Source organism: Lactuca virosa, chromosome 2 (genome assembly GCF_052849685.1).
Source record: "Lactuca virosa cultivar CGN04683 chromosome 2, Lactuca_virosa_CGN04683_v6, whole genome shotgun sequence".
Classification (NCBI taxonomy): Eukaryota; Viridiplantae; Streptophyta; class Magnoliopsida; order Asterales; family Asteraceae; genus Lactuca; species Lactuca virosa.
Window position 1 is genome coordinate 212,444,109 of NC_136427.1, and position 25,958 is coordinate 212,470,066.

At 33.0% G+C, this 25,958-nt stretch overlaps 4 protein-coding genes and 1 pseudogene across 8 annotated transcripts; 2 read left to right on the top strand and 3 right to left on the bottom strand.

The window, feature by feature from the left end:
- The first annotated feature begins 5,037 nt into the window (after window positions 1-5,037).
- D2HGDH (FAD-linked oxidases family protein) lies at window positions 5,038-8,130 on the top strand. 2 transcript variants are annotated; one of them, XM_079079259.1, is made up of 13 exons: window positions 5,038-5,238; window positions 5,488-5,810; window positions 5,899-6,000; window positions 6,100-6,147; window positions 6,242-6,312; window positions 6,393-6,511; window positions 6,603-6,698; window positions 6,787-6,896; window positions 6,972-7,153; window positions 7,229-7,443; window positions 7,527-7,612; window positions 7,690-7,815; window positions 7,918-8,130. In XM_079079259.1, exons 1-13 carry the CDS (start codon window positions 5,094-5,096, stop codon window positions 8,005-8,007), a joined length of 1,713 nt encoding a protein of 570 aa, XP_078935385.1. In that variant the 5' UTR covers window positions 5,038-5,093; the 3' UTR covers window positions 8,008-8,130. The 2 variants fall into 2 exon arrangements, 1 of the variants encoding a protein (XP_078935385.1); XR_013738034.1 differs by lacking the exon at window positions 7,918-8,130 and having other exon boundaries at window positions 7,519-7,612; window positions 7,690-7,747.
- A 2,491-nt stretch (window positions 8,131-10,621) lies between these two features.
- Window positions 10,622-12,514, top strand: LOC145160151 (putative ubiquitin-conjugating enzyme E2 16). The gene is made up of 6 exons (XM_079079261.1): window positions 10,622-10,784; window positions 10,911-11,014; window positions 11,699-11,801; window positions 11,901-11,964; window positions 12,045-12,133; window positions 12,236-12,514. Exons 1-6 carry the CDS (start codon window positions 10,755-10,757, stop codon window positions 12,329-12,331), a joined length of 486 nt encoding a protein of 161 aa, XP_078935387.1. The 5' UTR covers window positions 10,622-10,754; the 3' UTR covers window positions 12,332-12,514.
- A 253-nt stretch (window positions 12,515-12,767) lies between these two features.
- On the bottom strand, window positions 12,768-15,802 carry LOC145160150 (folate transporter 1, chloroplastic-like). Its single transcript, XM_079079260.1, has 10 exons — window positions 15,524-15,802; window positions 15,343-15,419; window positions 14,499-14,575; window positions 14,205-14,295; window positions 14,012-14,102; window positions 13,848-13,921; window positions 13,552-13,734; window positions 13,374-13,466; window positions 13,212-13,276; window positions 12,768-13,135 (listed from the first exon to the last, which is right to left on the bottom strand). Exons 1-10 carry the CDS (start codon window positions 15,633-15,635, stop codon window positions 12,988-12,990), a joined length of 1,011 nt encoding a protein of 336 aa, XP_078935386.1. The 5' UTR covers window positions 15,636-15,802; the 3' UTR covers window positions 12,768-12,987.
- Window positions 15,803-16,604: 802 nt separating this feature from the next.
- Window positions 16,605-18,563, bottom strand: LOC145160152 (uncharacterized; annotated as a pseudogene). Its single transcript, XR_013738036.1, has 2 exons — window positions 17,815-18,563; window positions 16,605-16,781 (listed from the first exon to the last, which is right to left on the bottom strand). The product of XR_013738036.1 is annotated as an uncharacterized LOC145160152 (transcript).
- Window positions 18,564-20,695: 2,132 nt separating this feature from the next.
- LOC145160153 (G-protein coupled receptor) lies at window positions 20,696-23,971 on the bottom strand. Of its 3 annotated transcripts, XM_079079262.1 has the most exons (17): window positions 23,768-23,971; window positions 23,616-23,656; window positions 23,403-23,494; window positions 23,277-23,315; window positions 23,123-23,176; window positions 22,958-23,032; window positions 22,760-22,868; window positions 22,603-22,648; window positions 22,407-22,500; window positions 22,249-22,301; window positions 22,072-22,156; window positions 21,879-21,981; window positions 21,711-21,803; window positions 21,514-21,580; window positions 21,336-21,402; window positions 21,178-21,231; window positions 20,696-21,105 (listed from the first exon to the last, which is right to left on the bottom strand). In XM_079079262.1, exons 2-17 carry the CDS (start codon window positions 23,653-23,655, stop codon window positions 20,956-20,958), a joined length of 1,221 nt encoding a protein of 406 aa, XP_078935388.1. In that variant the 5' UTR covers window position 23,656; window positions 23,768-23,971; the 3' UTR covers window positions 20,696-20,955. The 3 variants fall into 3 exon arrangements, with proteins under 3 accessions (XP_078935388.1, XP_078935390.1, XP_078935389.1); XM_079079264.1 differs by lacking the exons at window positions 23,403-23,494; window positions 23,616-23,656; window positions 23,768-23,971 and having other exon boundaries at window positions 22,958-23,012; XM_079079263.1 differs by lacking the exons at window positions 23,123-23,176; window positions 23,277-23,315; window positions 23,403-23,494; window positions 23,616-23,656; window positions 23,768-23,971 and adding an exon at window positions 23,090-23,115 and having other exon boundaries at window positions 22,958-23,012.
- Between the last annotated feature and the right edge of the window lie 1,987 nt (window positions 23,972-25,958).

The following is a 25,958-nucleotide window of genomic DNA, read 5'->3' on the forward strand; positions in this document are numbered from 1 at the left end:
ATACTTGAAAAAAATAAAAATTCTCTACACCTACATCTGAAAAAAATACTTGAAAAAAATAAAAATTCTTTTTCAACACCTAGATCTAAAATGTGAATATTATCATTTCTTCAATGACATATGACATTTGCGTACCCTTATATCGTTCGTTTTTGTTAAGTTTTGTGATTTATGAATCATATTTCAAAAATATTATTTATGTTTTAGAGTCGGTAATACTACTTTTTATCATTTTGACTTCAAAACAAAATCCATATGTTTCTTTGTTTGGTATATCAAATAGTAAACAAAAAAAAATCATTTTAGACGGATGTCCCTCCCATGAAATGTATCATTTTGAATATGTGTTATTTGTATTTTGAAAATGTGCTTTCTGTTTCAGATTTTCCATGTGAGGATCAATTCTATTTAATTCGTGGTTGTTCCGTTATGTTAACACATGTCATTATTATATATATATATTAAGATTGTGAAAAATGTTAACAGTAAAGTGGCATATTTTTGGTCTCGGTCCTCCACTACTTACAACATTGACCATTCACATTTATGTTTTTGTTCACAAACAACCCTTTAACTTTGGTTTGAATTTTTCATAACTCTCGTCTTTTATTATATATTATTAGTATTTCTACTTACAAGATTGACCCTTCACCTTTATGCTTTTGTTCACAAACAACCTTTCACTTTGGTTTGAATTTTTCATAAACCTCGCATTTTATTACATATTATTAGTATTTAGTCATATTATATAATTATTATATATTATTATATATATATTAAAGTTGTGGAAGAAAGGAATAGTAAAGTTGGCATACTTTGTCCAGCTTTGGCCCCTTGATTTACATATTCGGTCCCTGTACTTTTTTAATTAATTTATTCATGTTCTTTTGTTTGTGTTCCATTCAACTTCCCATTTTTTTGGCAGAATTGGTCCCTATATTATTGTTGGAAGTTAGGAATACTAAATTTGGATGTTTTTTGACAACTTTGCTCATTATTCTTTACCCATTTTGACATTTTTGGTCCTTGCAATCAATATTTTTACACTTTTTTGGAATCTTTTAATATTTAAAGTTTGGCCACAAAACTTTAACGGTTTGACAACTTTGATCCCTTTTCTAAAAAGTTGCTAATTTCTACCCCTTTAATTCTTTAGCCATTTTCACACTTTTGGTCCTTGCAGTCAAAACTTTTACATTTTTTGTCCGGGGCAAAGCCCGGACTTTTCATCCTTGCACTTTCTATGTCTATCATATTTATCAATTCGGAAACAACATTGAAAGCTTCTGGCCCCCGCGTAGCGGGGGTAACCTTTCTAGTATATATTAAAGTGATGAAGAAAATAAATAGTAAACTTGTCATTTTTTTGGCAGAATTGGTCCCTGTATTATTATTGGGCTTCAAAGTTAGGAATAATAAATTTGGATGTTTTTTGACAACTTTGCTCCTCATTCTTTAACCATTTTGACACTTTTGGTCCTTGCAACCAATATTTTTACACTTTTTAGGACCCTTTTAATATTTAAAGTTTGGCCACAAAACTTTAACGGTTTGACAACTTTGATCCCTTTTCTAAAAAGTTGCAAATTCCTACCCCTTTAATTCTTTAGCCATTTTGACACTTCTGGTCCTTGCAGTCAAAACTTTTACATTTTTTCATAAAAACTGGATGTTTTTTAGCAACTTTGCTCTTCATTCTTTAACCATTTTGACACTTTTCGTCCTTACAATCAATATTTTTACACTTTTTAGGAACCTTTTAATCTTTAAAGTTTGGCCACAAAACTTTAACGGTTTGACAACTTTGATCCATTTTCTAAAAAGTTGTTAATTCCTACCCCTTTAATTCTTTAGCTATTTTGACACTTTTGTTCCTTGCAGTCAAAACTTTTACATTTTTTCATAAAAACATGAAAAAAACGGTCCGGGGCAAAGTTCGGGCTTTTCATCTTTGCACTTTCTACGTCTGTCATATTTATCGATTCGCAAACAACATTGAAAGCTTCTGACCCCCGCGTAGCGGGGGTAACCTTTCTAGTTAATAGTCAAAAAAATGAAAAGTCGCCAATTATCCATTCGTAAATGATTTTAAACTGAAAAGAGAAATTAAATGTTGAAAAGACAAGCTTACCCTCATAACACATGAAGAGGGTTAACATGACGAGGTAACAAATTGTTAGCCCGAAGGACCAAATTGCAATAAAACAAGGAAACAGGGACCAACAATACAACAAGTCAATCGTCTGGATTATAAATGCAACAATACAACAAGTCAATCGTCTGGATTATAAATGCAACTTTTTTGGGGAAATGGCACAAATACCCTACGAACATTCTAGGGTTTACCTCTCTAAAGTTTTTGTCGGGATTTATGGGTCTCTAAACTAGGATATGACTTGCTCTATTGGTCACTGTCAACCTGTAATAGCCGGTTCACCATGCGACAATGACCTTTTACACAAAAAAAACTCACATTGTGCTCCTATAAAGCCAAAAAAGTAAGTTCGGGGATCAATTCGTACAAAAAAAAACTCTCATTTTCTTCTAAAGCCGATCCACACTCAATTCGTATCATCCCAAGAAATAGATCGTTGCTCTTCTTTCCGTCTTCACCTTCAATCGTCACACACACTCACCGAAGATCACAACCCTCTTCCCATTCTAATCGATTCTCGATCACAACCCCCATCCACTATTTTCTTTGATTCGATTTCAGCTCTTCAAGGAATTGACCCCATCCTTCCTTCTTCTCTGTTCAAAATCGCACAAGCTACCTCTCTTCTCCCTCCGAGTTGTAGGTTTGATGGATGCGAGGTTGAGAAGGATGTGTGGGTTTGATGAGGTTCACAGAGAAAACGAGAGTTAATCTTTTTTGTCTTCAATTTGCAGGTGATTGGTTATAGTGGCTGACTGGTGGTTTTTGTGGGTTATGGGTGCTCCAATGGTGGCTTATTGATTCGATGGTGATTAAGGTTGATGAGCAGTTGTGGGTTATGGGTGCTCCAATGGTGACAAAGGGGAGGAATAAGGGTGTTTGGATTGAGCTGTTGTGATATTGATTCGATGGTGATTAAGGTGAGTTATGGTGGCTGTAATGGCCGAATAAAATGTTGATGAACAGTTGGTTCAGGAGAGTACGAATTGAGTGTGAATCGGCTTTAGAAGAAAAGAAGAGTTTTTTTGGTACGAATTGATCCCCGAACTTATTTTTTTGGCTTTATAGGGGCACAATGTGAGTTTTTTTGGTCTAAAAGGTCACTGAACCGACTATTACAAGTTGACAGAGACTAAAAGAGCAGATCGTATCCTAGTTTAGGGACCCATAAAGTCCGACAAAACTTTAGAGACTCAACGGGTAAACCGTAGAAAGTTCAGAGGGCATTTGTATCATTTTCCCCTTTAAATAATCCATACGAAAACATGTAACCAAAAAGTTTGGGGTAGATTTACCGTTATGAAATGAGAAATTAAATATTCTCTATATTTTATTCCTTCTTATCCTCTACCCATGTGAAATTGTGACATGTGGTATTTATTTATTTAATTATTTATTAAATAAGTAAAGCAGGATGATATTTAATTTCTCTTATGAAATTGACATAAGATTTTGGGTAAATTACACGGATGGTCCCTATGGTTTATGGTAATCTGCGTGTTTGGTCCCTAACAACTTTTTTTAACTCGGACCGTCCTTGTAGTTTGATTTTGTTGCGCCGTTGGTCCCTAAACGACTTAAAATGACCAATATACTCTTACCTATTATTTTAATTATTTTTTATTATTAACTTACTAAAAAGAAATTGACTAATATGTGTGGGTCCTACCCACCAAATCTTCTTCCCTTTCCCTCTGATATCTCTTTCGCTTTCTATCTGCAAGAACATCGCAGCAGCAAAAATGAGAATGGTATCCTCCACCACCAACACCAGCACCGGACCTGAAACCTCCGGCCTCCTTAACCCCCATTTTGGTTTTGCTGATAAAACATGAAGGTGAAAAAGATGGTGATGGTTCAAAGGTTTCTGGCGATCCAACGAAGGTCAAAGGTCATCCTTTCCCCCATTCCCCTCCTCTGCCGCCCTGTCACCACCAACCCCCTAACTTCATCTTCTCCATTTCATCTTTGACTCCAAATCACTCTAATGTAAAAAAGATGTCTCTTACCTACAATTTTCTTCTCCTATATAACTCCAAAGTTACTTTGATCAGTTATGTAGATCTGTGAACTCGACTCTTACCCAGTGTTCACGTGTAAATCAGTTATAGAGAAATTGATTTTTTCGTCGATGGATGTATGGAAGAAATAGATTTATTTGTTTGTATAAGAGGAAATGATCGAATGTCTTAAATCACGGAGGTCGCTGAGGCCGGAGGCAGATGCTTGATGACGGAGACCAGTGGCGGTATAAAGCACCGATTTCCTGTGAAACGGAACGTCGGAAAAGGAGGTGCTCCGACTAAGAGAGAGGGCAATAGGGACGATGGGGCAAGCGACAGTCGACTTGGTCGGGTCATCGTCGTGAATCACATTTTGCAAAAATATTTAGGGCACAAAGGGGGTAATTCTAGGGTCGGGGAGACGATGAAGCATGTGTACAGTGGAGAGGAGGAGAAAGGTATATTACTCAATGGTGAAATGGAGGTGGGAAGAAGGAAGCAGTCGACAATGAACCATATTCAAACGAGAGAGAGAGAGAGAGAGAGAGAGAGAGACAGAGACAGAGACAGAGAGAGAGAAGTAAAGGAATGGGTTTGTATGGTGGGACCGGATGAATTTTTTTATTATTAAATTACTCTATTTAAATAACATATAAATAATAAATAAATCTGAAAATAAAATCATAAGGGTAAAAGTGTATTTTTATGATTAGCAGGGACCAAATACGCAACAAATTACAGTTTAAGGGACCCTCCGAGTTAAAAAAAATTGTTAGGGACTAAATGCGCAGATTACCCCAAACCACAGGGACCATCCGTGTAATTTACCCTAAGATTTTATACAGGGAGTGCTTATCCATCATTCACAAAACCAATAAACATTCAAACTTTGAAGCTCTAGAGTTCCGGTGGGGCAAGCGACTGCAAAATCAAAAATGGAGAAGCGGATGGCTGCTGCTACTGCTTCTGCTTCTTATCGTCTACTCAACCAAAAGAAGCACACCTCTAAAAGATTTCTGGATAATCGCCGATTGGTCTCTAATTTCGGTGAACTTCACCGATCGTCTTCAAGTTCACGAGGTAAGGTATCGCTCTACAGTTACACTTGTAGAGTTATAGTTATGCGCCCCTCTTTTTCATGTCCTATGCTTATAATTATCCCAATTCACTTCGCAATTGACATGAAATAATGTTTTACATTCTCTTTTTAGGTCATACATCACAACTGTTGTTTATTGTTTGTAATATTTCTTGATGAGTTAGTAACCGGGATAATGAAAGTCCAAATGAAAAGGGTAAAGTGCGAATTATCTGACACTAATTCCACAGGTTTTATGCATCATTGTGGCACTGCGCCTCTCAAGAATTTTCTTGCACGTTTTCCATGGGATCTTCAGAAATCCTCCCTAATTCACATACAGAATATGTCTGGAATCCAGCACAGAACTTTTGGTTCAGCAACGTCCACCATAATTCAACGAAACCCCTTGTTTTCAACCATAAATCATGATGATATCATCTATTTTGAAAACAAATTAGGGGTGAAAAACGTAATTCAGGACGAAGAAGAACTACAAACAGCAAACACAGATTGGATGCATAAATACAAAGGCTCAAGTAAGCTTATGCTCCTACCTGAGAACACTGATCAGGTTTGTATTATCTTTCCTCTTTCCAAAGTTGTTTCTTATGCTGGTTTTAATCCCATATAGTAATCACTGTGGGTGTGTTTTCATGCAGTTATCTCAAATTCTTAAGTATTGCAATTCCAGATGTTTGGCAGTTGTTCCTCAAGGTGGAAACACAGGTCTTGTTGGAGGAAGTGTTCCTGTATTTGATGAGGTAACACTAACACTAACACCAACACTACGCTACTATCCCTTCATCTTAAATTTATTGTTTACTTTTGTTCTAGTTTTTGATTTACTGTATCAATTTCAGGTCATTATAAATACTCGGCGCATGAATAATATCATTTCCTTTGACGAGGTAGGGAGGTCAGTCTTCTTATATTACTAATCCAAAGGACTTTTTGGTCATTTTTATTAATATCAATATATACTAAAGTTGTACAATTTTGCAGGTGAGTGGTGTACTGGTATGTGAAGCAGGATGCATACTGGAAAATCTAATGTCTTTCCTAGACAAACAAGGGTAATAGTGTTTTAAAATTTATAATATTGTTAAAAATTATAATATTTATGTAAACATATTTAATTTAATTTTTGTTTCAGATTTATTATGCCATTAGATTTAGGTGCAAAAGGAAGCTGCCAGATTGGTGGAAATGTTTCAACTAATGCTGGTGGCTTACGCCTTGTACGTTATGGATCTCTTCATGGAACTGTTCTTGGTAAGCCTTTTTTTTTCTCATTTTATTTTATTCAAGTATTTAAATTTTTGGAATTAAACATTTATATAATTAAAAAAAATAATAATTTCAGGTCTTGAAGTTGTTTTGGCGAATGGTAATGTGATTGATATGCTTGGGACTTTGCGAAAAGACAACACTGGCTATGACCTAAAGCATTTATTTATCGGTATGACATAAAAATCAACTTTTATTTTATAAATATATATTAAAATATTTAGCTGATTTATTACTCATGTATGTATATGTATTTTCAGGAAGTGAAGGGTCTTTGGGTATTATAACAAAAGTTTCCATATTAACACCTCCAAAGCTGTCTTCTGTAAACATTGCTTTCCTTGCTTGTCAAGATTATATCAGTTGCCAGGTAAAACATTGTTTTTCTTTTTATTCTCTTAAAAAAAAAAAAAATCTTATATTCTTTTTTTTTTGTTTGTATTAGAAACTTCTATTCCAAGCTAAAAGACGACTTGGTGAAATATTATCTGCATTTGAGTTTCTTGATGCACAAGCAATGAATCTTGTTCTTGATCATTTAGACAGTGTCCGAAATCCATTACCATCTTCAATTTACAACTTCTATGTTCTTATCGAGACAACTGGCAGCAATGAATCTAATGACAAGTAACGTTTTTTCTATTTTACTTTACCTATTTATATATTTATATATATAATAAAATAATTATCTGATTTTTGTAGAGAGAAGGTTGAGGGTTTTCTTGTGGATGCAATGGAAAGTGGTTTAGTAAGTGATGGAGCCATAGCACAGGATTTGAATCAGGCATCATCCTTTTGGCAAATTCGTGAGGGAATTCCAGAAGCATTGCAGAAAGCTGGAGCTGTATATAAATATGATTTATCAATTCCTGTTGAGAAAATGTATGATCTTGTTGAAGAAATGAGGATACGTTTAGGTAAAACTCAAAAAAAAAAAAAATGATGAAAATGATGTGAATTTGTTATGATTTGCTGAATTTGGTTTTAAAAAGAAAAATAGGTGGTAAAGCAAATGTAGTGGGATATGGTCACCTTGGAGATGGAAACCTTCATTTGAATGTCTCGGCTCCACAGTATGATGATGCTGTAAGATTTGTGATTTTGATTTTTTTAAAATATAAAATTATATTTTGTTGTAATTGTTACAATAAAAAAATTTACAGATTTTGGGAGAAATTGAACCATTTGTGTATGAATGGACATCAAAGCAACGTGGGAGTATAAGTGCTGAACATGGATTAGGTCTTATGAAAGCTGAAAAGATTTACTATAGCAAGTCAACTGCAACTGTAAGTCTGGTTTTGTAAATATTAATTTCACTAAGTGTATTTATTACTTTTATAAATGTTGTCTAAAGACTATGATATGATAATTTGTTATGTAATTTGTAGGTAGAGCTGATGGCTTCTATGAAGAAGATGTTGGATCCTAATGGGATACTGAATCCTTACAAAGTTATCCCACAATCACTCCTATCCTGAATTCATCCTCCTAATATCAATCTTGTTAATTGTGGTACTACTTTTTAATTTTAATTAACAACAACTCTTTTGTAAATTACTTCATATTCAATAAATATAAAATAGTTCATATTGTTTGTGTAAGTTTTGTGTGGTAGACTTAGAGAAGGTAAGAGGGCATGAAGATACTGATTCAAGATGATTTTGAAGTTATTAATTTTCATCAAATTAATGATAGTTATTATTATGTCACACTTTATCACCAAAAAGCTACTTCATTATTTTTGACCTTTTAAAAATTTGTTTTTGATGTTTTCTAGGTAGGTTTTTTATTTGCTTAATGAAATACAGAAAAACTCATAGTATTACCTGAAATAATTATTTTTATTCTTGTTGAAAAAACGATTACAAAGTTTATAAAAAGGAAACGTAAACCAAAATGATTTAAATGGTCATAACTCATAAGTACAAGGAGGTAGTAGTTGGTGGGTGCACTTAACATTAAAGACAGGGCCGCCCCAAGGGCAGGGCGAGCTGGGCCACTGTCCAGGGCATCAACTCAACGGGAGCATCAGTTTTAGTCCATCTCTTATAAGTCTAAAAACTCATTTGGCCCAAATTTTAATACAAATAAAGGTCCAAGTCCACCAACAGGTATCACATCAAGCCATCAAGGATGAGGGCATCGCAACAGGGTGTGCGCACATGCATCTTGAAGGCGGCAAAATTTTCAGAAGACGAGGAGACTTCACGACCAATTTAGAAAATGAGAAGACGGACACTCACGCAATCAGATTCTCCCAGTCGTTTGAAACATTGAAATCTTGAATGTGGTGCAGTAAGCCGACACTGGTAAAAGAAATCAATTTATTTATCAGTTTATCAGACTTTGGTTTCCCATTTCTGGTTCTAAAATTTTATGATGTGTGCTTACTTAATTTTTTGAGTCTTTGTAAATTCTGATTCAGATATGGCTTCATGATTTCTGATTTTGTTTAGTGATTAGCTTCGTGAAATTGTAAATACCCCATATTTGGTTTCCAATTTGAGATTAAATTATTTGTATCTCTGATAACTCAAGGATGAGGACCATTGAGGCATTGGGGTATTTCAAAGTTTAGGTTTGGAGTAAATTTACATATTTGTAGATATCGATGTTAAATATTGATTCACAATTGTTTCTTTTGTACTCTATTTGTTGTTGATGCAATATTCCTTTTTTTCTTGATTATTGATTTTGTGTTAGACTAGCTTGAATACAATTTCTATTTTAATTTTTAGTTATTTTTTGAGTTGTGTTCATCATTCAACTTTTTGATAAAAACTATTTCTTTTTCAAGTATACTCCTCAACATTTGATGAGAAAGCTACATATCATTGTAGATGGAAATTGTGATATGGCAAGTTGTAACATGCATTTTAAAAACATCATAAAAAAAAGTTGGTCACCCCATGATGCAGGTACATCACCTTTTTGAGTAATATTTCACCATTTGAATTATTGTTCTTTCAATATTAGTATTTGTCTTGATTTTAAGAGTAGTTGCTTCAAATTGTTCAAGGTTTTATGATTTTGGAAAAAAGAAGTATAAACAGCTAATTACACACCAGAAAAGGAAAATTGGATTGAATAGAGATAATGAATCTTGATTTAGGATATTTGAGTATTGCTAGACTAGTTTTTATGGTGTAATTAGCATATGAGATATGTTACTTATGGTAGCACTTAGTTTTATAGATTTTGTATTAACAATGTTCTTTGTTGTGTTCAATTGCAGGTTATGTTGATGTATCAGACCCCATGGAAGTTCCAATTCTAATGAGTAATGAGATTGGATATGATGAAATTAATGGTTAGCAATTAGCAAAATAGAAATCTTGAATTACATTGTCCAGAACAATGAAATTGTTTAATGTTTTCAAGAAAACATAGTTGTAGTTGTTATTGATAAGAAAATAATAAATAAATAATGTAGTGCACTATGTTTAATAATATTATATAGTATGTGTTTCTTGAATTATATTGTACATATATAGGGTCATTTTTAATTAACATTGCTCTGGGCATGAAAAACCAATGGACTGACCCTGATCAAAGATGCATACATTTACTTTGATTTTGGGTTTGAACCCATTCCCATTAATGGTGATTTTGAACTTTTGTTGGTTGAAAGTGATACATTTGTAGTAATAAACTATGAGGAATGTGAAGTAAAACTCTCTCTCTCTCTCTCTCTCTCTCTATATATATATATATATATATATATATATATATATATATATATATATATATATTTGTTGGTTGAAAGTGATACATTTGTAGTAATAAACTATGAGGAATGTGAAGTAAAACTATATATATATATATATATATATATATATATATATATATATATATATATATATATATATGGTTAAAAGTGTATTTGGAGGTTTGAATTCATAAAAGAAAATGACATTTTTACCTTATTTTTTACATGTTTTCATAACACTAAAGTTCTATTAGATTTGTATATTCTTAAAAACCAATAATGTAAAATAAACAATTCAAACACCACAAATTGAAATATACCAGCAACCTGAGGGACTATTTATGTAATTACTCGTAAATAAAATTGAGCAGCCAGCCAGCCATCCATGTATCTGTCACAACTCAAAACTCACAACACCGCATCACCACCCTCACACATACAAAAGTCAATCTCTCTCTCTCTCTCTCTCCGGCATCACCACCGACTTTGTGGCTCGCTCTGCCGTTCACCACGGTCATGACCGGCTCTTCCACTTCTTCTCGCAAGGTGTTCTCTCCATCTCTCAACAGAGACGTATCTTAATTACGCGTTCCACTGACTTCGTCTCCTGAAAATTGAAGTATAATTGCGATCAGTTGTCAATTTGACTAAAATTTGATGTTGATTGATTAGGTTTTGAGCAAAATAGCTAGCAATAGACTTCAAAAGGAGCTGGTAGAGTGGCAGGTCAATCCTCCTTCTGGATTTATACACAAAGTCACCGACAATCTTCAGAGGTTATTAACTTTTCATTTCAATTATTTTCTAAGGTTTATCTATCCCAAAGTGTGATTTCCGATATTATTTCCTCGTGGTATACTAATAAAAGGGGATATAACTGTAAGTTTTGATTCAGGGTTCCACGACCATGTTAAAATTATCCACATATCCGCTGTCTAGTAATGATTTTCTTCTTACAATTCTCCATGAAATTTGTTAACAACTTTGATTTAAGGAAATTGTATGATCTTTTAATGTGAAATTACCTACCATTAATAATTACCTACAATCAATGTTATTCCTCCAGTCTATTACTTCCTTGGTCATATTGCAACCTCTGAGAATATGGAAATGGTTTGAACTTCCTTTCAGTTTGACAAAAGTAGGACTCTTGGTGAACCAAAACGATGGAAAATCTAACTTTCTTGCAATGATAATGATGAATCAACTACATAAATGGACAAAAAATGGCCATATGTAATTGTGTCCAAAGTTGGTGAAAACCCATGTGATGTGTTCCATCAAAGAAAAATCATGTTTTTTCAACATATGATATGTGAGAGTTATTGTTTTCAAATAACTATATCTGAAAAACCTAAAATCCCTCTTAGAACGAATCGACACAACCAACTATTTTGTAACTATTTAAACATTCAACATGAAAAGTTTTTATAAAGATATTTGGTATTTCTTGTTTAAAGGTGGGTGATTGAAGTGTATGGAGCTCAGGGGACAATTTATGCTGATGAAAAGTATCAACTCCAAGTTGATTTTCCTGAGAATTATCCTATGGAAGCACCTCAGGTCAGTGTCTGAAATCTGAATTTATTAAGTAAATTATGTGTTTTACTTCCTTAGCTTAGCTTAAGCTTATGTTATGGTTTGTTTGGTGGAAGGATACAGGTGATATTTTTGCATCCAGCTCCTTTACACCCACACATCTATAGCAATGGCCATATTTGTTTAGGTAAGTAATTATTATTCATGTCCATGATGCCATTTTTGTTAATATTTTCTAACTGCTTGTAATGTTGAATTGTTTTGTAGATATTTTATATGACTCATGGTCACCAGCCATGACTGTTAGCTCTGTCTGTATCAGTATTCTCTCCATGCTTTCAAGTTCAACAGTCAAGGTTCGTTTTCTTTTCTTCCAACATAGATAATAAAACAAACATTTTGTATTGTGTTTTAGTGATAACTGATAACACAAACACTTAACCTATGTATGGATGCAGGAAAGACCAGAAGATAATGATCGGTATGTTAGAAACTGTAGAAATGGTAGATCTCCTAAAGAAACAAGATGGTGGTTTCATGATGATAAAGTTTAATGAAATCTTAATGTCATGGATGTAGCTGTAAAGTGGTAATTATATTAATGCCTGTAAATGAAGCCAGGTGTCACATTTCTTGTTTTTTTTACTCGGTCAGAAAGAAAATCTTCTTCTTCTGGCTCTGGGCTGGCTGTTATTATGTAATTGATCAAACCTGTTTTAAAGGATGCTTTCATTATACACATTTTGTCAATCTATACCATGAGAAATACTGCATCGTTTATTTGTGGGAACAACAGATCAGATTTAGTTTGTTAATAGATAGTCTTTTAACTTTGATTATAATTTATACACAAGTGTTATGTTGGGTTGAGTAACGAAATTTCAGCTTTATGGTACATTTTTACTAACATTTCATAAAAGTTGGGCTTTGGGTTTGCTTATTTCGAATACACACACACGTGGGTGTGATGAGATTGGAAGACTAGTTAGGTTGCTTGCCCCCTTCCTTATATCTGAATGCTTATAATGAATGAATGATTCAAAAGGAAGTTTGTTCTTGACAGACAATAACAGCGATATCCAATTACATGTTCCTACATATACATTCCTTGAAAACTAAAAAAAAAAAATGATGAAGAAAGTAAGCGCATTGAATGAATTGTTGTTTTTATCCCAAAAGTGGTACCATAAAAGAAATACATGTGTGTCAGTCAGTTGTTTGCCCTTTCGCTTGTTGTCTTTGCAAGTTTTAGAACATGCAGAACGTTTTCATACACAATGAAAGTTATGGAAGCTGCAGGCAGGTTTTTCAAAAGGTTTGCTGTTATCCCTCTGTAAAAACCTCTTACGCCTTCTAACCTGCAGCAACCCACCCATAATTAATTTATAAAATTAAGATTTTTCAAAAAAGGAAAAGGATAAAGATAAAACTGACCGGGCAGTTTCCTTCACGGCATGCCAGCTGTCCATGTATCTTGGAACCCCATCCATGGGCCGTTGCTGCAAAAAGTCAAAATCATTTGTAAATAAATAAATAAAAACTTCATTGCTATATTTCGCTTCAAAATTCAAAATTTAATGATGCTATAAAACCTACCTGCAAGCGAGAACGAATGACCTGAAACGGATATGTCGCCAGGCTGGCAGCCAGTTTCGAGGAAGCTCCTAAAACTGCGTAATCAACTGTCGTCTGTCACAAAATTATTATCATTATTATCAAAATTTACTAATAAATCACCTAAATTAAATAATAATATCATGAATTATGAAATTACCAATGACTCGGGAGTGTAAGAACTCAAGCCTCTTTGTTTATCCCTAAAGTCGCGCAATTTCTTACGAAAACTTGCTAATAAATCAGCAGCAGTAGTAATGGAGGCCATTTGTTTATCCCTTCGATCAACCAAAAGCTTACGAAGCTCCTCATATGCTGTAAACTGAATAGCACCATGCGTCACCTGTATTTTTTTTTTTTTTAATAATAATATTATTTTCTAATATTCAAAACCAACAATTATGTTCTAGTCTAACATTTTATTTGAACAACAGAGATAACAGTACCAAATCTAACCAGAAAAAGACCCGGTAAAAGCCCTTTGTACAACGCCCTCCATCCTTCATCTTTCAGTATTGTTTTCAAAGCATCTAAACAAGGAAACAACAAGAAACACAGTGAGGGTAATTTTGTCTTTTTAGTTATTAAAAAAGGAATGGAAGAATGGGAATTGAACATACCAGCTAAGCCAGTATATGCGCGGGTGTTTTGAGGAGTTTGAAGTTGTAATCGTGTTTTCACAAGCCAGATAGGATTCGTGAAAAGACATACCTGAAAAAGTAACAATAATATTAATAACAACCTACATATTAGATCTATGAAATGATATAATAAACCAAAAAAAAAAAAAAAAAAAAAGTGAAAGAAACTCACCAATCCTCCAGCTTCTGCAGCTGATGCAAGATGAATATGAACGGTTGTTTCCTGTTGATTTTTCAGGTACCTTTGTTTGGCTCTGTTATAGCTATTCAACAAAAGGGTATATAGGTCAAGAAGTTGGATATGCATGATTCTAAAATACCCTCAGGTTCAACAATATTCAATAAAAGAGAAACTAATACAACTCTCTAAGCATGGAAACGTATGCACTATGGTGCCCTATTATAAAACCTTCAATAGAATAATTAAGTATAGCTTAAGTACTGCAGGGCTCAATACTTCACTTACAAAAAGAAGTATAGACCCCATGAAATAGTTGAGCCTAGCACTGCAGGGCAAAAGCCAGAATAAAGCCCTCTGAGACCCTGAAAAAATGGTAACCATATAATTACTAGCATAAAAGACAACATTAAACAGAACATGTGAACAACTTCCAAAGGTGTCATGGGATATGTAATAAAATTCTAGTTGGAATGATGAATACAATATGTCAATAATCAATATCATATCTAGTTATAGGAGTAATTCAATTCAGTAATTACAGCAGCATAAATACTCAACAGGGCAACATAACGAGATGTTTATATTGGTAGGAGATTTTATGTTGAGTTAAATGATTCCAGACGTGAGTAGTTAAGCATATCTTGATAATACTAATAAAAAAATCAATGGAGTTGGATGTAGAACACTGCTTATGGTACTTGATCTGTTAGTACCAAATTAAATTAAATTAGAAGTTAAGCCGGGGTTGACTCGATCTGTATAAATGCTTATTAACATGAGAAATAATCATGTTAGCTATGGGGTCATCGGCACTAGAGATTAGAGAATGGACTTTCATACAAAGTAGTATGTAAAAACCAAACCCTATCGTACCAATCATACATCATGCTTCCTTCATATTGCTTTAATCTGTATCTGGAACTGAGACCAACAATAATTAAAAATCATTAAGTTCGCTTTTGAAACACTAAATTGTATCAAATCACCATATGCACGAAACAAGAACGCAATAGAATTATCAAATTCCTTTCCTAGTTGTAAGTTTACAATAAATGAGCTATAAAACGCCCGTTGCATGAACAGGAGAAATTGAAATTTAGCAACAACGAATAGTGTTGAATAAACGCACCTCTGATCGACCAATGGTGAAGAGAGCATGAGGAGTGTGCTTGTAGGTCGGAAGGTTAGGGTTCCGACCATCATTAACTGTTAAATCGAATGAAATCAACGAAAATATATATAGAGAATAAATTTGTTATTAGAGTATGAAACTAGACACGATCAATCTGAGTAAATCAACATTTACGCACCTTGGAATCTAGTCCGGACAACATCGAGCGGATGAGAAAACGTGACGGTAGCAAGACCGGCAACGGATCCCGCGGTGGCGTTCTCCCATCGCCAATCCGTCGACTGAGTCATAATTTAGTTTTGCCGACGACAGTTAGCGTTAGTAGTATGCAACTTTAGGTGTTTATGGAGGGAGAAGAAATGACAGTACGTAATGTTACACCGACCTGTTTGTTTGAAGAGCATACAAGATCCCGTCTATACGGATCCACTTTTGGTAATGGAATTTCAAATTTGAGTTGATAAAAAAAAAATGAGAAAACTGTGTAAAACGAAACGATTTTTATATTTATAGTAAATATTTATCTTAAAATAATTATATATTTATAATAGAATTCCATTGATTCCTAAAATAACATTTTAAGGTTTTTTGATAATGGTTAATTGAGTCAAAGCTTGTCTCATGCTAGCAAGAGGTACATCATATGTTATAGTAGTATCAAATTGTCATAATATTATTGATCTAAACCCACTCTCTTAATAAGAGACCCAATAAAAAACATATCAAACAAACCCAAAACATAATATTTTGCTAACTCGTGTTTATTTAGCAAATGATATAATTCAATATTTTTTTGATATGTAAATAAAATTCTGTATAGTAAAATTGGTTTCGGGTTATTTCTGGAAAAATTATGATACAAGAAAAAACAATTTTGCAAAATATATTTGGTCATTGTGATAAAAATATGTTGAAAAAATTGTTATTTTGTGTTATATTATTACATACTTACCTCTTTTGATCGTTTTTGGACCAACTCTTCAAATTTTGTACTTGGAGGTTTCATCACTTAAATTTCATTTGATTTTATTTATGTAAAAAATGTAATATACAACTTGTTTTCATGTTTTGCATGATATTTTACTTAAAACAAATTTTATTAAATAAAAACACAAAAACAAGCTTGAGGAGATCAATCGGGATTGTTTTTTCCAGGTGAGAAATGAAGACTATTTTACTAGCACATGCGATGATGATGCACAAATTGTTCAAAATCTGGATCACAACTCTCTGTTACAATTATTTTGTGATGAAAAATATTAAAAAGAGAAGGTAAATGATCTTCTAAAAAGCTTCAGTTCCTATGATACCAGTGTACCAAAACTTAAAAGCTTAAATGGTTGCTTTTTTGGCATAGAAATATGAATGAACACTTCTACAAAGAACATAAGTATGCGTATGAGGTTAAGAAACTCTGCCAAGATCTCCAAAGTTACCTGAATATGAGAAAAGGGCAAAAGATTATGATTTCTTGTTACTCATGCGAAAAAAAAAAAAAAGAAAAAAAAAAAAAAAAAAAAAAAAGTAAAGAATGATTGCTAGTTATCAACATATAGATATAGATAGTAGCATTTGAGAAACCTGCTCTTTTTTCCCTATTAAGTGCTATCTGGATAAAGTGTTGTTTGGATAAAGGATTATTAATAATATTTGAGAAAATAATGGCACACTTGGGAAAATGGAAGGAAAAAATAAAATCAGGGAAAGTTTGTAAAAGGTTGGTATTTTATGGGGAAAGTCTCATATTTCCAAAAAAATTCTATTAAATTGTTCTTTCTGCATAAATTCAAAAAGATGCACTCATATATAACTTATCGGATTAAGGGGCTGTTTCTTTTTAACTTAAGTGGCTTAGTGGGTTAAGCATTTAATCTGGATTCAGCTATACATGGTTGTTTCTTTTTGACTTAATCTGGACACAATGACATAATGAGTTAAGACAAAAACCTGGCTTAACGTATCAAGACACTGATCCTTTGCCAATTTGCCATTCTTCTTTTTTCCTCTAAAACCTGGCTTAATGCATGGCTTAATGTATCAAGAAACTAATCCTTTGCTAATGGCCATTTTACATTATTTGTGTAAACCAAATTAAAGTAAATGTTATGGGGAAGTCGATTTTAGCTATGTCAAATATAAGTACATGTACATCATGAGTCGACTCCATTCAACCAAAATGAAATTAAACCAGTAGTATTGAACTAAACAGCGTGTACAGAAATAAAGTACATAAATTGAAAATAACTCTGATCTAAAACATGAAAAACCATATGTTCATGTGATTCAAAATCAAATAAACGAGTTGCAACTTAACATTTAATTCAGGATTAGTATCTTCAAAATGGAAGTTTAACTCAAAGGTTCAAAAACACTTCTGATATCTTAAACATCAGTTCAAGATCATACATATGAAAGAACAGGATATCAACTAATTAATCTGATACTCTAAAGGATTTCAAATACAATTACCTCATTCCATAATGACTTTAGCCCCAATTGCCTTCATTTTCTCAATAATCTTCTCAGCTTCCTCTTTTGGTACTCCTTTCTTCAACAAGGTAGGAGCTTTCTCCACTAATTCTTTAGCCTCCTTCAAACCCAGATCAGTAAATGTTCTCACTTCCTTAATGATCTTAATCTTCGACCCAGCATCAAATCCACCTTCAAGTTTCAAATCAAACGCTGTCTTCTCCGCCGCCTTCTCTTCCCCACCTTTCACCGCACCGCCGGCGCCTCCTTTCATTCCGGTCTTCAGCCCCATGCCGGGCATCATCACCGCCATTACCGGCATCTCATTTATACCCATTTTCTTCCTCATAACCTCAGTCAAGTCTGCGGATTCGAGCAACGTTAAATTCATTAGCTCGTTAACGATGTCCGAGACGCGACTGGACGGCGTTGAAGGGTTTGAATTTGATTGTTGTGGAGAAGCGCAGAATCCTCGGATGGTATGCAAATTGGTACATTGTGGGGGTTGAGATTCAATCAAAATGGAGCTTCGAAACCCTAATAAACGAAATTGGTGACGTGAGAGGGATTGGGAAAGTCGTTGGTAGCAGTATTTCTTCATGTTAATAGCCTTATTCTTGCGTGATCATGGAAAATATTGATGGCAAAAATGAAAAACCAGGAATGCAGGGTTTTAGACAAGATTTTACAGTCCGACGGCGATAGGTTTTCAAGATTTGCACCAGCAGGAGGTTTTAGGGAATATAAAAGTTATAGGGGCACTTTGTATTTCTGATAAAAAGCAGGGGGTCTCTGGTTACTTTTTGATCTCTTGTTTGTTATTATTTTTTTAAAGACCTTTATAGTTTTTATTTACATATAGTTGGATATTTTTAAAACATCTAAAATTATATAAACCGACTTATCTAAAACATGCCATTTGATTTAAAAAAAAAATAAATCAATTTGCAAAATTATAAAAGATTTTTTTTTGTTAAACACTGTTAGAAGCTTTCAAAAGTTGTGTCAAACACGCTTCTATTTTACTCCTAATATCACTATATCTCAAATGAAACTTGAACGGTTGAACCATCAACATCCCGCGTAATATTTATGTATGACATTTATAAGTTAATTTGTTTTTTGAGTTTATTGTAATGTAGTTTTTTAAAGAAAAATTGTTATATAATTTATTAATAATTTTTATAATATGTTCAAAATTTTCAATTTTTTTTTATAATTTTATGTTTTAATAAAACTTAGGCCCCGTTTGATACGCATCTTTCCAGATCCAAACAGATATTTCTGGCTGAATGGACCGGAAAGACTGTTTGATTTGCACAAAAGAAGGGGTCTTTCCCGGTAAGATATGTCTTTCCCAGAAAGCCCCAAAATCATATCTTTCTGGCTGAATGGGCTGGAAAGACAATTATACACCAAACCCCGCCTCTTTCTTTCTTTATTGGATTATTAATTTTTTTAAATTTATTTTTTATTGAATTATTACTTTTTTTCATCATTCAACACAATCAATCAGATGTACAATCAAACAACATGGTTTCTTTCCCAGTCAGAAAACTTTCCCAGACATTACTTTTCCAGACAGAAACTATCAAACATGATCTTAGTTTTTTTACAACTTTTTGAATCAATTTTGCCATTATTCACAATGCCGTTTTACATATTCGGTTTTTATAACTTAAAGATTTTTAATTTGTACAAATTAGTATTTTGTTTTCAAATTCATTTTCTAAATTACTTTATATATTTATTTTTAAGATTGTAAGATTATAAACATGTAAAAATCATTTTTTTTTATATATTCGATTTACAAATTTGTAAATATAAACTAGTAGTAATTATTTTTTGTAAATTTCTTTTTGTCAAAAACGTAATTTAAAAAAAAGGTATAAATCATAAAAAGGTCGTTTAAAAAAATACATATGAAGAAAAATAAGAGAATAATTAACTACAATTTTAAAGATCGACTACTTCTTGATGTAATAAATATATAAATTGATTTTTATAGATATTTGAGATAATTTTTTTTGACAAATTTGGTGTAAACTCTTTTATAATTATAACTTTAAATGTATTTTTATGTAATTTTATATTTTCAATCCAGTTATCAATAAATTTACTTGGGGATGAGTAAATGGACCAGCTAGACCAAACCAAAACAGACCGATCCTACATTATATGGTACGGTTTTCGATTACATCAAATAGCTTAATATTGTTCTCGGTTCTAGCAATTCTGATTCCACAGGACCAAATCGGTAAGGCCAAAATGACTTAGTGGGCTGAAAATGATTAAATGGGGTTGGTAGACCAGTTTGGAACCGAAAACCAACATCTACACCGGAACCACATCTTTTCATCTTTGTCTTCGGTTTATGTTCTAACTTGAAATGGTTAATGACTTATAAGACTAATAAACTTTATCTTCATTTAAGTTTGTTTGTATTCATATATTTAAGTTTTTTTTGTACACATGACCATTAAAAAGAAATTGTACACATTTTGTTACTTTAAGTTTTTATTTTATTTTATTTTATTATTTTTTTTTGTACACATATGAACATCTAGTCTAATGGTCATCTTTGAATAAAGAAAAAAGTTTAATAACGTCTAGTCTAATGGTCATCTTTGAATAAAGAAAAAAGTTTAATAGTTATTTGTGTACAAAAAATCAAGGTTAATTATCATGTGTGCGAAAAAAAAAATTAAACGTGTAAAAAATATATAAATGACTAAATATGTGCCACGTGATAAAGTTTATTATTCTTATAATTTATAAGTCATTAACCCAACTTGAAACCACATTTTTGTATTTAGTTTCTCTTTGTTAATTTTTTTTTCTAATCAAACCAATTTTTTATAAACTAAGAAAGAATACAATCTCAACAAACCTGGTTGCTTCTTTGATATGTAAACAACATAAAGCACTATAACTCTATAAGTTCAAACTCCATGAACAGGATCCCACATAGGATTATTCCCAAACAATATAAATGTAATTTTGTCACAACAAATACAGTCAAGAAACACGTGGATTCAATGGTTGTACTCTCGTGGGGAACACTAGAATCTGGTTGGAGGGCAAAATAGGAAAAAGAAATGCCTTCCATTGTATATCACCATGAATAGGCCAAAAGGGTAATTACGTCCCATATTTTCTCTCACTTGTTCTTGAAGATCCTGAAGCCACTTCAGTAGGCTCACGTGTCCATGAAGCTTGACTTGTAAAAACATCATTAGGATCATCCACCCGTAGGTACCCTGACCCTGACCCCCCTCCAACACCACTCACCTGATTTTTGAATTTTATTTTGTGTCAAAAATTATAAAACTTTTTTTTTTATGTATAAAAATATTCACTTACAGTCTCCAAACATGCAGATAAAATTGTCATGCCCGGCAACGCATCAATCCCATGCTGCATTTATCAACAAAAGTTTATAAATTTTCATCAGAAAAATAAACAAAATAATGTTTATATTTTTATAAAAGACGAAATTAGACACATATGATATATCCTACCTGTTTTTGTACTCGAGTCTTGTAAACAAAGCCACCACAGCAGAATAGTATTGAAATGACAACGAATCTGCTCCATTTACAATGTGTTTTGCATTAATAAAACTAAAAAAGTAATTTACCCTTTGAAATATGCAATTTATTAAAGGCTCTGTAAATAGAGATAATTAAATTAACATACACGCAGGAAAAAATTCCAAATAGAGCCCATCCTTTAGTAGAATCCCCTCCTTTATTTTGCTTAGATTCTGCAATGTTATGAAAAATCATGCATCAGATGATGCCATTATTTTTCATATTGAGGGGCATTTTAGACATTTTTTATTAATAGTCAAACACTTTGGTCAAACAGAAGGAAGATAAGAAATTGAGTATTACCGCACATTTTTGTAAGAGTAAACTGAATGGAATCATAACCCTCCACTGGGATAGTTATATGAACCTCATATGGATTCTCACTGGTTTTTTCACCTGAAATTTTATAAATTTAAAAAAAAATCGAGTCATGATGATATATAGAATAATAGATATATAAAATAATTGTACATCTCCAATCGATGTTCAACAATGTTGGAGACAAAGTTGTAGGTGGAGTCCCGGTTGCCCCTGAACCAGACAAAGTAACCTCCAAACCGGTTTCTGGAGAAACCTTAAAATTTACAAACAATTAAAAAATTAAATTAAAATAGAATCCAATCAATGGAAACAAAAGAAAGTGGGTAGATATGAGTATATATACCTTTATGGATGGTTTTTTTACTAAATGTGAAAGGGATGCAATTGCTGTCATATAGAGTGATACATAACTCTGGTCTGTATCAAACCTGCAATAAAATAAACAAAGGGTAAAATAGTAATTTTCTAGAAAAACATTAATTTAAGAACCAAAAAATGGAAGTACATCTTCTTCTCACACCTGTAATCCTTATAAGCCTTTTCGTAACCGATTTGAGTCATGCCATTGTAAACCTATGAGGAGTTAAGCAGTGAGTCAAGGGTAAAACAGTAATTTTCCAACATAATTTCAAATTACAGATGATTTATAAAATATTAAAATATAATATAATATCTTACAATTTCCCATGATCTTGAATGAAAACCCACTGTGAATCCTTCAAACACTCGTAAACCTGGTTTCTCACATGGAATTGCAAGTTCAACAATAATTCTGCATTCAAATATTAGAAATAATTTCAAAAAAAAAAATTATTAGCATGTAGAATTGAAAAAATCAGTGCCAATGAAAAACACAAGTTTTGCTAGAGAAAACCTGCAATCTGACTCAAGTGTCACATTGCATACACATTCAAGTCCACCTGAGAATTGGGTACAATTTTTTAATAAAAAAACATGCAAATATCTTTGGAACATTTAAAAAGCTTTATATTCAGAGAAAAATAAAAAAAGATCCAAAAAAACTCACATACCTTTGCAACGCCCATTTGGGCAATCACCACATATGATGTTTACTTGAGCTGTACGCCCCCTTTTGTCAAGACTTGCTTCACAGTGTTGAAGGTCACCATTATAAAATTCCTAATGCATAAAAACAACTATTATTAATCAAACATATTGAAGAACAAATTTTCATGAATGAGATATAAAGAATCTCAAATTCAGCTTACTTGAACAAAATCATAACGTCCTGAACCAGCAACAAAATAATTGAAGTCATCAAATCTGCCAAAAGCAACATACCCCTGCAGTAAGCTCACACATTTACAATTTTGCCATCATGCTGATAATAAGTATAATACATTTTAATCATTAAAGAAAGTATGATGAGTCACCGGTTGTGATCTTGTTTCCACATCTTTACAGAATCGAATTGCATAATCAGTACCCTAAATACAATGAAATCAAGATCAATATGTACAAAAGAAACTATCGCAAATTAGAACAACTAGAATGGGATCAAGATCAATATGTACTAAAGGAAATTACCACTCCATCATACTCAATAGGGTGTCCAAACCAGCTACTCTGTATAATATGTTAGAGAAAACAAACTTTTTTGTCACCAAGTAATACAGAATTTAATTCCAAATTGCAGTCACTTGAGGAGGATACAAAATCATGAATGTGGCTAGAATTGTCAAGAGCATAGCAACTGGTTGCAGGTACAACCACAGAACCAACGATGCCTGTTTGATAGAGGAAAGCTGGAAATGAAACAAGAAAACGAAGTTGTCATTCAAAAAAAGAACAAAACTGATGTACATTCAACACTTTGTTTCTTAATTCTTACAGAGACGAGTAAATAACTACTAATTCATCAATTACCTGTAAAAAAGGATAAGAAAAAACTGATCTGGAGCTTCATACTAACAGAAGGAGAAGGAAGAGACTGTAAGTAAGACATCGACATATCTTGCAGCGAAAGGAATTTAGTTTTATGTAAGGTAATGGATTTGAGATTTAAAAGGAACATATACCTGGTTTCTATGCACAAACTGATCGCGAATAACGAATTACAGGAGGCAGGCAAGCGATTATTACAATGGCATGTGAATCATCGAACACCTGAAGATAACTATGACAGTTACCCTGAAGTTCAACAACGACGGTTTTGTATTATTTTGGGTTTTGCAAGTTATTAGGGTTCGAATCTAGGGGTTCAATTCCGATGAAGGATCAAATGTATAATAAACTAGTAAACAATATTATTTCATTTTTAGGGATCTTACACAAAAACATTTTAATTTTAATTATTATATTCTATTCCACTCAATAAAAACCATCTGTTTTTTTTTTTTTAAAAATAATTTCAGATACAACCAATGCAACCTTTTATTTTCCTTGTCCGTTTAATATGTGCTAAAAGCCTAAAACTAACATAATTTTTTCATTTATTTATCAGTGTAGCATATGTATGCAATGAAAAGTTATTTTGTTTCTTAAAAGGGTAAATTACACCGTTGGTCCCTCGTGTACATGCCAGAAAGCGTGTTTAGTCCCTATTTCCAAAATTTAACTTGGGCAGTCCCTCGTTGTTATTTATCTTGCACGGTTAGTCCCTATGCACGTTAACCGCTAAATGCTTCCGTTTAAGCTACCCACGTGCCTTGCACGCAGGGCATTTTCGTCTTTTCAGGGTTTGTGTCCATTCTTAATGCCGTTGCACCTTAAAATCTTATAAAACACTACAACCCTCTTTTCCTCTGCTATCCTCTCCTTCGTCTCCTCCCCTCGTTCGATCGATTTCTTCCAAATAGATAACAATGATCGATATTAAATGCAATTGTGGAGCCACGGCAGTGATTCGCACATCTTATAGCAAAAGAAACCCTGGGAAACTCTACTATGCTTGTACAGTAAATGTAAGGTTAATGATTTTAATTTTGTTCTTCATCTTCTCTAATTTTGCCCTAATTCTTCATCTATTTTAATTGGTTCAGGGACCATTATGCAAGTTCATAGGATGGGTGAATGATTATGATCAGGACTGTGATTGTATGGCGTTTAGGATGAAACTTGAAGAGCAAAATCGCAAATTGAAGTTTTACCTAGTTATTAGCTGGGTTTTTTTTTGTTTCAGTCCTTATATATAAAGTGTAGGTTTAGTAATGAAGTTGTTAGTATTTTGTTATGTGTATTTTGTATTGTTATTTGTATTATGAAAAAACCTTCAATTACAGTTACAATATGTTGTGTAATCATAATGTGGTGTTATCAGTTGGTGTTCAAATTTAATGAAAATGTGGTATTTGCAACATATGCAATATACCATTCAATACATGTAGCATCCAATATAACAATAAAAAAGGACAAAACTTAAAATATCTAAGATAACCATTTACCATTAACATAAACGGACATCCAAAATAGCAACATAGTGTTATGTCATACATATAGTTATCCTAGATAGCAACAAAGTATCAAAATACAAAACATAACAACAAAGTAATATGGCAATAAATGCCTAATAAAAACATAGTTATCCTTCATGATCATGATACCAAACTACAAATTCTCAAAGCATGGGGCTTTTTCCCTTCTTCCCAACTCCTTTATTTACACCACCACTGCTACCTGCTACACTCTTGTTAACTCCTACATTGCAACTTGCTGCACCTTCTCCTGTTGTATTCCCTGCTGCACCTTCTCCTGTTCCATTCCCAGTCTGTGATTGTCCCTTGCAGGTCCTTCCATTATGTCCCACATTTCCACATTTTGTGCATGTTACAGATTTCCATTTTGTGGACACTCCATCATCTTCTGTTGCAGATCTTCTTCTTTTTTTTTTTTGGTCTGCCAATAGGGACACGATACTTTGGTGGTATCAACTTGGTAGGACATGTGCTTTTTTCCCATTAATAGGTTCAACTTTGAAGACATACATTTCTTTTCAAGTCTTGAGCCAATATGTTGGGTGAACCCATGTCTCAGGTATTCCAACATTTTCATTGTTGAGCCTCATATCCCATATAGCTGCTATATTATGTTTGCAGGGTATGCCTGTCAGTTCCCACCTGTTTCATGAACAAGTTTGTTGTTCCATATTAACCACATACTGATTAGTACCTTCACTTGTAACCTAGTACTTCCCATTGCCACATAACACTGCCCTACACTGTACTGCCCTTTCTTTAGTTTTTTGAAGGGTCTTAGTGGCTGTAGGAGTTA